This window comes from Homalodisca vitripennis, chromosome 7, assembly GCF_021130785.1.
Source record: "Homalodisca vitripennis isolate AUS2020 chromosome 7, UT_GWSS_2.1, whole genome shotgun sequence".
Lineage (NCBI taxonomy): Eukaryota > Metazoa > Arthropoda > Insecta > Hemiptera > Cicadellidae > Homalodisca > Homalodisca vitripennis.
The window spans coordinates 63030001-63041480 of record NC_060213.1 but is presented as its reverse complement, the minus strand read 5'-3'; the positions used below and the strand labels follow the sequence as shown (position 1 = coordinate 63041480).

At 33.8% G+C, this 11480-nt stretch overlaps 1 protein-coding gene across 1 annotated transcript in view; it reads right to left on the bottom strand.

The window, feature by feature from the left end:
- Positions 1-832: 832 nt before the first annotated feature.
- Positions 833-11480, bottom strand: part of LOC124365932 (synaptotagmin-4-like) — a 140238-nt gene continuing 129590 nt past the window's right edge. Inside the window, 9 exon segments of the mRNA XM_046822066.1 lie at positions 833-2678; positions 3807-4000; positions 5101-5224; positions 6046-6171; positions 6173-6202; positions 6306-6522; positions 8845-8979; positions 9659-9759; positions 11292-11480. The exon segment at positions 11292-11480 is cut by the window's right edge and continues 86 nt beyond it. Coding sequence (XP_046678022.1) covers positions 2559-2678; positions 3807-4000; positions 5101-5224; positions 6046-6171; positions 6173-6202; positions 6306-6522; positions 8845-8979; positions 9659-9759; positions 11292-11480 — 1236 coding nt within the window. The 3' untranslated portion in view covers positions 833-2558.

Sequence of the window (11480 nt, the reverse complement as noted above, 5' to 3'; positions counted from 1 at the left end):
GTTTACAAAAGAATATGCACAATATTTAATTACAAAGTCATTATTTGAAAATAATGTTTTACAAACTCCTCACATTAGCCCTATGTCATATTGCAAATAAAAAGATAAATAATGAAAGAAAACTAAACAAATTCAATTGTATGAGTATAGAAAACGATACCATACTTGCAAAGTCGTAGTTACCCAACTATAAAATATTAAAATAACCCTTTACAACGAACAATTAGGCACGACCACAGATGACAACAGTCAAAAGAAAATTCTTTCAAAATATTTTCCGTTAGAAATCAATAAACCTACGGTAAAAGATGTGCTCGAGCCACCCTCGAGAACCAGTGGTGTAATTGAAATATGACGACCGACCATGGCTCCGGGATGGACGGTAAAGTATAACACATAACTTCATCTTAATTATTACAAGTAAATTAATACTTACTGTTAGTCAAAAATTGTCACAACAAGAGGTTTTCTTTGAGGGCGTCTCTCATCCTGAGACCAGAGCTTGTAGATTCAGTACAAGATGAGTTGGCACAGAATGGGACCTACCTTTATAAATGTAATCTTGTAACGTTATGAACTTCTTTATCTAGATATAAGAATTCTGTATCACAGAATATATGGAGGCTTTCCTGAGATTACAAATTTGGGTTAAATATCCTTAAAAAATGCTTTGAAAATCATTTATTTTATTACTGATTGCTACTATTAAAAATTTTGATAATTAATGCTCAAAATATTTATAGGTATACAAATAACACATTTTAATACACAAATAATACTTGAGAATTAAAGGTGTTATAGAATAATATATAAAAAAGGTAAAAAACAACAATTTTTGGTTATGATTACTTTATTCACCATAAAATACTATATAACAAATTATATATCTAAAATTAAGGAAGGTTGTACAAAAACAAGTCATATCAAACGCAACTGGATAAAAGATCTTCCTTATAGTGCATATACTGGGTTTACTGATACATGGGTACATCTATACAATCAGTACATGGACAATAGTATAAGATGTAGGTGAGAGTGGTTCGAGGAGTTTTCTGCATCCAAAAACAAGATGATTTTGGTACCGTGGTACGATTGTGGTAACTTATACATAGTTTCCTTTTACTGGTGAATTTTATTCCTGTTATTATCCTGCCAAACGCATTTTATATTTATTTTATTACAGAGTCTAACAAAACAGCGCCTCGAAATTTCCACTCTCAGTTTGCTAACAGTTTGATGATTGCAAAGGACAGACAGTGTGTATTACGAAATTTTTGGTGTGAAGGGAGCTCTATATAAAATACAATAAGCAGTATTTACTTGCGGCCTTACAATATATGTACAAACAGCATTTACATTGTCCCTACAAGCAAGTGTTCATGTTGATATCTCAGGACTACAGTATAAAAGTTCAGCCTACAATGACACCTCTAAGGAAGTCCTAATGCAGAAGATACTCCAGTGGTAGGTTTGGCAATCGATATCTTACTTTATCGTGCTATTACAAAAATGATATTTCCTAAAGTACAACAAATCTAATAACTTAGTCTGTTTAACCTAAGTAGATAACGTATGGTTAACCGGTATATAACTCCTTATAAATCATAAAAATTAACTACAATAGAGAATGCATATTTATAAACAGAACAAAAACTGATTTTTAGTCAGTAACACAAATAACTTTATCGTTGTATTTATGACATTACAGTATACTAACTTACAACTTCCAAAAGATGCCAAACGTATCCAGCATTACACGTTCACTGAAAAGTGTAAAAGCAAAATTGCAATGTAAATCAAACTATTCATTATTTTGCTCAAAATCAAACTTTGCAAAACTATAAGCGTTTGTATCTCCTACTAGATGCTTCAACAATACCTATGACAACCTCTATTAACACGTCTAACATTAACACAACCGTAAGATAAAAATGCATTAGGTACTTAACATTTAACTCCAAAAAGACAAAAACCTTAAAATATCAATTAACAATGATAAAAATTACTTCCATCGAGCTTCTCACTTCATCGAGCTATCAAATTTACATTACTGTATAAAAATATGTTATTTACTGGTCTACAAAGACCTACGCTTGCACTTGTCGAAGGGTAAAGTACAATTGAAGATATTAAATGCAGTTTGCATGGAGATACAAGGTAGGTGATGGGAGACATGATGTAAATTACAATAGGGGGTGTAATTTTAATGAGCAGTTAAAGCAAACCTGAACCGTGAAGTCTAACGCCTTACGTAATCAAAACGAATCATTCAATCTGAAAATTTATTCAACGGGAAACTTTTTCTAACCTAAATACTCTTTATTTGTCATTCGGGTAAACAAGATAGAGCTAAAGGTCACGAGACATTTATAAGTGAAGCTCTCGACTAACGTAACACATAATAAATTATACATTTACAGTACAGCAATCATATACAACCTGAGGTGTACTAAAGACGGAAACATGTAACACAAGTGTGATCTATTGGCGTTGTGCTGGGCTGATGCTGAGGATCAGCTGATTTGTGGTGAGGATCAGCTGATCAGGCCAGGTATTGTCTACTCGCGCAACTTGTGCCATTCGGCGATCTGGCGACGCGGGGAGTTGCAGACCTCATTCCAATGGTGGAGAGCCGATCCTGTGCTTTTGGACCCGCCTAGTTCTAGTCTGCCGATCACCTGTAAATAATGTTCAAAATTAATTAGCTACATTCACCAGTATGTTAGAAGTTGAAAGGCAAGTCTCCTCTTGAGAGTAAAAACTTTAAGTTTCAGTATGAGATGTAACGGTGTTTACAGAAGGAAACCTATCTGGTGTAACTTCTAGTTAAGGAGACACTTCTTTATCTGTATAAACTACCATACTTTGCAGGTCATATGTTCCAGTATCTGAGCAAATTGGTAGCATAAATTGTAAAGATAGTAATGCATATCTAAAACAGATACGGTCTATTATGAATTATTGGAGAAAACTCAGCAATAGGGCATATCCAAGCTGATAGGTCATTAAGTATCAAGCCTGTACAATGGAATGAACGTAATATGGAGTGTCTTCACCGACTTCAGAAATTCTGAAAGAAGCATGAACTTGAGCCTCGTTCTAAAAGAGATTAGTAACGCTGAGTTGATAACGGCTACTTTTAATTAGGTTGTTTGCAATATCAAGAGAGTATATTGCTTTAGCTTAGAGAGAGAGACGATATTTTCTGTGGAGATTATTCTTCTTTGCTTTGACATTCACTGACTGCATGTTTGGAATTTGTCATAAAATGCTGCTATCTAAGAATAATTGTCATCACTTTTTAAACGCGAGGTCCATACTTTGGTGCAATGCCATAATCATCATACGATTTTACTTCCATAAGCTTAGGGACTCTTCGATACATTTTTATGGTGAAAGTGGTTCCTGTCGAATCCTAGTGATCTCATAAATAGGTTTCGAGCCATCGCCTGTGGCTTTATAGGTGAAAGAAACATGGGTATTTTCCACAATGATCATTTCTACCTAAGAAGGACTGAATATTTTCTCTCCTGTGTTGCGCATTTAACGATATTTCAGTTGGAGGCCAATAATTTTCTTAAATACTAAACTGAGGTGTAGTAGACTGTGAAATGGGATCTGTGCCCAATATATATTTTCGTCCTTGGAAATACTTGAACACATCTCTATGTAACGGTAAAAACGTAGGAATGATTTAAAGATATTAATAATATTTGTCAATGATTAGCTCAAACATGAAGGCTACTTGGAAATAATCCCACCATTAGATACACAAAAAACGATTTGCTTGTGACATCATCACTTACCTCGTTCTTTGTGACCCGATCCCAGTCTAGCAGCAAGAACTCCAGATTGACATTATCAAGACCCTCCGTCCCAGAAGGAATCTCAAACACAAAAGATTCGTTAAAGACTGGATTCAGAGTTCGCTTCTTCACGTGAGTCTTCTTCTTCGCTATCCTTTGACCGTTGCAAATCAGATACATCTTCACGTATGGGTCTGTAAAAAAACCAGATCTGTTAAACTTGTGTTTTTAATAAATTGTACATCTAAATGCTGATTAGATTGCATCACGTCTTTAAATATATGATATAATTAAGATTTTTGTTTACTTAGGACAAGAAACCCAAAAGGACATTTCCTCTAGCTTCCGAAGTGAGAGGATTCAAAATTCGTAAGGTTGGGGTTAGGGGCTGTATTCTACCAAGACCCCATGTTGCATTCGCTATTAATATATAACGGCCATAACCTCAGTCATGTCTTAAGAAGAAGGGAAGGATTGCTCTGTCCCGACCACTTCTAGTCAAAGCACCCAGGAATGATTAAGCTAGAAAATATCTTTAACATTAAGAGCGCCACCACCCCATCTCAACCACCCTTCCCATGAAACTATATTTATCACCCTTTTAACCCAATATCTTGACAATATTTTCCGGTTAGATATGTGTCACTCCTAGACATCCATGGGGTTGCCGAGATACAAATGATGCATCGGGTTTTCGTATATCCAGTGTAGGTTCTAATGGTCTAATGGTAAGTATAAACAAGCCAGGAGTGTATCCTAGTAGAGGTCCATGATACAATTATTGATATGCAAAACAAGGCACTCTCCAGTATTTTTTAAAACTTTAAACTTGTTTACACCTTGTAGTTATTTAAGTTAAACATGTGTTTAAAACAAGTGGACGTGGTTGAAAATCCTTGAACTGTTTTGCGTTTTTTTTTTTTTAAAAATTTGCATTTGGTTTTCCTCCAAAACGTTTTTAATTACAATGCAAATTGCATGAACAAATTATATTTATTGTTTCTTTTTAAGTAATAGCAATTGTGAGTGAAACAGGATTTTTTCAAACATAATAGCAATACTTGTTTTTACATATCCTTTATTTAGTGTTGTGCATTATGGTTTCACAATCGTAATATTATGGTTTAATTAAAATTTGTGTTATGTAACAAATCTACAGATGTTAGTAAAACTGTATTACAAACATATTATGTTAGTCTCTCTTTTTTGCCTCTAATATTTCCGATAGTATTGTATTATATTACATTATTATCGATCTTTTTTACTAAAAATAAAAAATAACTGAATATCTGACCTGCAAGACCAGTGACATCCATCTTGGGCAGGTTCCTTGCCTTGAGTACGACCACAGTGAGACGGTTGGCAGCTGGTTGCCAGCACAGGGATACCAACAACTCTCCACGTCCCTGGGACCGGATCTGGACATATCACTTCCGGTTAGGGCAACATTCACAGCCATTACAATTATTTATCAGGGTATTCCGTTCTTATTGTTGGTTTGTAAATACCATCAAAATAACAATATCCAATTAACCAATATGACTAAACAGAATGTTACGACAGAGTTATCAAATAGACAATGAGCAATATTAATAAAGGTCTTCCTTGTTAAAAGAAAAACATATGCATCCCCTTCTATCAAGAACTATCGCAAATATGGACAGACATGAATAGACAGACAATGATACGGTTTTAGGAAGGATGAGTCCGTGTACATATATTGATATAGTAGGACCACGAATATTTAAATAAAGAAAGCTATGTGCAAAACAAATGGTACGAGGAGAAATCAAAACAAATCGAAGTTTTATTTGTATCAGGATCAGTACTTATTCTAATGTTACATAGAAAAATTAGAAAATCACCTAAAAAATATATACAGATTATACAGCACAACCTATTGTGAACCTAGTGAACGATGCAATTTTTTTAATATGTTCTCAATTTTTAAATATGTTTTTAGGAAAGCAGTAATAACATTTATATCCCATATGATTGTTTTCGCGATCATTATTTATATTCTATCTGTGACATGAGTGGATCTGTGATGTTCGTACAATCTAGTCGTAAAAGTCTTCTAAATATGTTTTACTTCAAATAATTATTTTAACTGAATGGGTAGTGACAACAACAGTTTTATTTCAAAATGTAAGCTAAATAATATAAATTTAGCAATATAAATAAGTTTGAGGTATAAAAACCATCCTGCATTATCCGCTTGATTTTAAATCATACTAACCTTGAGGCTCCTGGGCTGTATATCCTGAGTGAGAGTCAGCTGCTGGTTGTCGGCCTGGGTCATATCAACAGTGCCAAGGGGGCAGAGCACCTCGCCGATGATGTCATCCCTGGAGTACCTGTCGAAAACTCAGCACCACGAAGTGAAGGGTGATGCTCTAGAAGGAATAATTCAGGGTATCAACAACTACACATTGTCAGATGTACCCTTTGATAATAATATTGTGACTTTACCGTGATTCATTACCTAACGCCACCTACCTGGAGTTGAGAATGGTTGATGCCGTAGAAGGTAAAGTCCTCGTCGTACACTGGATTTCTGGTCTTGCGCAGGACCCTAGTCTTGACTTTGTGTTGCTTATCCGGTAACAGCTGCAGCTTGACATAGGGGTCGCTGGAGCCAGCGTTGGGGTCCTTGGCGGGCAACTCACGACACTTCACCACCGACACGATCAGAATGTTCTTCTCCTGCTTGTACCTGAGTTTTTATAGGAAAGATCAGAATTTGGATTATACAGAGTATCCTTTGACAATATTCTTTCTTGACTGGAATATCCTAAAAAAGTTGTTTCCTAATGACTTAATTTACATAGGTCTATAAGGTCTACATATTAAGCAGCTTTTGAAGAATTCTTTGAGGCAAGACTAAACATAAATAGTTAAAGCTTCAGTAATAATTTGTCACTTACTATTCAATCTACTCAAGGCGTATTGACTGTTAATTGTGTAAACAAAAAGGAAAATAAATTATAAAATTCATATACCAGTATTAGATTTTGTTGTATTTCATGTATTTATAGAGTAATTTATTATTTCGTACAAGACATTGGTATTCCTAATAAAATAAGCTTCATTAGTGACCAATACTTCTATTATGTAAAAAATATAGTCAGTAAATTATTCGGGCGATAGTTTATCTACTAACCATTTATTTAGCTCCAATATAATGTAGTAACAAGCCTCTAAACGTTTGTTACAATAGGATAAAGGTTTATTTTCGTGGAAAATTTACAAGTTTTTACCATACACTAATAACACACAAATATGTTTATGCTATAGACAAAGTAATTTAAATATACTCAACGGGCCATCATAGATTGTACAATATAACCTACTGAAACTTCCTTATTGAAATACTAAAAATCACTCCTAGTTTGGTTACTGTCATTTCGGCAATCATAAAATATTAGCGGTGTATTAATCTTCCAAAAACTTCGATCTCACTATCATTATTTTACCATTGAACTTAAAACAATTTGACTGCAACTACTGTATCTTTTAACCTCAAAGCGGTAATAGGAACATACCACCAACCCTATACAGGGCACATTGGCAGGCAATAACCTGTATTGAAAATACACCACGCAGTTGTATAGTTGATGGTGGTATGACTAAGGTGAACTTGAGCTAAACTAAACATCCACTTTGGTTCAACACTTCCCACCATAGCTATATTATTTGTGGAAATCCCGGTTGCTTCGCCACGCTTATAGATCGTGTCTTAAACATCGCAGTGCACTGAATTGTGCTGATGATGATAGAATGATAATTAATATCTCTTCACCTATATTACACTACATTTTGTTGTGTAAGTGTCTCTGGTGTTGAAACGATATAAATAATTCACTGCAGGGGAGGTGCTTTGAAAAATTCAATAGAAAAACTTTAAGCAACCCAAAACCATTTTTTGCGTATAATTTTATATAAAAACAAGAGAGAATCATCTTTTCCTCTTTATCAAAGGCTGAATATTTTACCACTCCAACATTTATTTATTTATAAAGTATTACAAATTTTTTTTAAAGAAGCGGAAACAATAGAACAGAACATTTATATAAGCATACGTACATGACGCGGAACGTAAAAAACAAAGCAGTTTTAAGACCAAAAGTTAAAAAATCTTTTTTTATCTTTTTTTTAGGCCCAAAGTGTTTTAATATGTTACCAATTGATATAAAAAAGTGTAAATCTAATAAAACATTTAAAGCTCACCTGAAAAAATGGCTGTAAACTCTGAGGAAACCAAACAATTAACAGATATAATAGAATAAAACATTTCTGAATGTATATATGTGAGTGCTGAAAAGGTTGTATATAGAGTATAGGGAAAATTTAGGTTTCATAGGTTAAAATAAAATACATAAACTACGAAAGTAGCAGTATTAGATAAGTGTGTATAATTGTTCTAGTAATTATGTTTTGGTTGCTTAATTTTATATTAGTAAGTAAGGTTTAAGATTGTCCACAGTAGTTTGTAAGCTAATAAAGTGACAGCACTACAGAGGCCGAATGCCAATTATCAGTGTCATAAAAGTAGTGACTGATAATAGTGTATATTGTTTGATTGCCGACCGTCAAAACTGTGTAGGATGGTCGAGTATATTCCTACCATTATATGATGCATGAAGTGTAATGTTGCAGAAGGAATAAAGATATTTTCATTTTCATTCTTTTTCACTTTGAGCTATTTGGTCACAAACTGTTTTTGTATCCCTTCAGACGAACATGATCCCAGATTCCATGAATCAAGCTGTGACAGCGTCAGGCAGTGCACTAAGAGGAAGGTGAATTGAAGCTGAACTTGATATTCACATTTAATCAACCCTCCCAATCATAGCTACGTTATATGTAATGGTGTATTACCGAACTTCCATCTAATTGATAACATGACTCATAGTTCAGTTAGGAACTTAAGTTGTTTTCCAGTAGTTGAACTAGGCCTTACATTGGTGGCTGTTACGAGGATACCTAACACCTTCTAGTCCCCCGCAATCTAGTACTAAGTAGTTTTAAGTCTTACCGAAGCTTGAAGACAAGTTGGCCAAGTTTGTTAGCTCCTCCGCCGCAACTTGAGGCGTTCTTTTCGTTGGCCTCCAGCTCTTCCTTGGAGGGTGAGGTGCATAGTCCATCCTTAGTCTCCTTCTCCGTAAATACCCTGCGTATAATACTATATTTATTGGTAAAGTAAATAAAATGTGTAAAAAACGAAAAGATTCTGTGAAATTTTAGAAGTGGGTGTTTAATAGTTGGGGTGCCATCAATAGCACTAGGAAAACTCTTATTTCGTATTTTAATCTAATGTTTAAAAATAATGTACGGATGAAGAAAAAAAGGCCAGATAAAAGTTACGATATATATTTCTCTTGTCAACACAAAATTTGAAACTATAACATGTCACATGAAGGAAAAATATATTACTTTTTATTGCATGATACTTCCTAAAATTATATTATACCAACCATTTTTAGTTACATTTCATAACCCTAAATCAGTATTCGAGAATCCATATATTTTAGAACAACCTAAAATTTGAAACTATAAAGAAACATATATTACTTTTTATTGAATGATACTTCCTGAAATTATATCATTTCAATAAACCGACCATTCTTAGTTACATTTCATAAAGCTAAATCAATATCCAAGAATCAATAATGAAAATTTTTCCAAAAAAGATATTTGGCAAGTGGAAATACAATTCATTTTAAGCTATTAAAATTTGAACATTAATATTTTATCATACCTTAAGATAAACAAATATATTTTCGTCCACGCAGCAGTTTATCTCACGACCGTTCAAATGCAAGGAATATATATGTAAATATAAACTTTACCTTGCGGGCACCAGGTCTGTATCGTTGCCGGACTCGGTGGGGCTGACTCCCGGGGGACTCTTGCCTGCTCCTGTGGGACTGGTAGCTGCCGAGCCTCCCGCCTGGAACGGGGAGATGTCAGAATTGCTATTTTTTAAAGTTAAGCAAGTTAGGTAAATATGCATGACAAGAACACATTGATTCTTTTGGTTTTCAGTTGCAGAGTACAACATAATTTGCTATCATCTTAATTTAAACGTTGCTTAAGAGTCTGTTCTTTAACTGACAGCAGTTAAAAAACACTATTACTTACAATCGACATACCCTTTTATTAAAAAACCAGAAATATGCTCATTTGATTTTTTTCAAAATCAGTCATATCAATCAGTTTTAGCCGGAAAAGTTGCCCCTTATCATTTAAATGGACTTCACTTTAAAAATCAGTGTATATTAATTGTCATATAACATTTTTATACAATAAGTCATAAATTGAATAGTATTAATAATAGATTATACATAAAAAATAATAATTAAGTTAGCACCAGAACTAAAATTTGAAGAAGAATAAAACCAGTAATTAAAAAGTGTATCTGCTATGTATTACAGATGTACTAGTACTGTATTACAGAAGTACACACACTAATTCAATACACACATAATATAAGATACACTCCTTACTCTATGTTATTCAGCTGCTTTCACAACATTTAACCATTATTATTTCATTAACTTTGACGTTTATACTATTTTTTCATGTACATTAACTTAAATAATAACCTTCATACTCCTCAATGTACTAATAGTGATTCCACCTTTCAACTTTATTTTTAAAAACACTGTCATCGCTAGTAAGGATTAGTTAAGGATAATATTTATTCCTTATGCAGATAATGAAAGGACAATTTAATTCTTATATTTGAATTAAATAAACTTAAATATACAAGTATAAATTTAATCAAAGGAACTAGTCGATTGGTGCGGATATATGTTTTACAACTTTTTCAAGATACAAGATTCATATTATGGACAATTTCAAAATGATGTAGAGATAATTATATTATTTTGAGCCATTTTTTACAATACGTTCTTTCAAATATAATTCAAGAAGTTTCGTTCAGCTATTTCATGCAATTTATTCTGGTCAGGAGACTAGACACAGTGACTAAGAAATATTTGCCAAGTGCTTTATTTTTTATTGATGTTGCAAATGAAAATTAAACCTGTGTCGAAAGTACTTTGTAATCCATAGTTCCATAATTACAAATTCATCAATCTATAGATCCCTTTTAGAAGCTATTTAAACAACATTTTTATTCGGCAGCTTGAATTATCTTACTACGGAGAAAATTAAAGAATAATAAATTTTTACATGTTTGAAATTAAAACTCTGATTAGGAATTATCACAGTGTATACTCGCAACGAGTCAGCTTTAGGTAAACGAAGTTTATCTGTTTGAAGTTTCAATTTGTTTGTAGATCCAGTTCAGTTTAATCTTGAACATTTTTCAGAACACCCTCAATCTTTCACAAAAACCTAAAATGTCACAGTTGTTTGAATTAAAGATTCTCCAATGCTCTGGTATTGGCAAACAGTCTAATTTATACACAATACAACTCTAAAGAAGGAAATAGTTTAATAATACATGAAACTAACCGCTGGTGTCGAGCATCCCTGAGTTGGACTAGGGCTCTTCTTTAGGTAATGAGGTCCTCCGGTTCCCCCGGCAGGACTCTTGACCGCTGTTGGCTTACGGTGCTGCTGAAAGGCGAGAGGCTTCTCTGGCGCTCCACGGCCTCTCTTGGCCGTCACCAACTTGCTGTGAGAGCCGCCAAACTGGCGTCG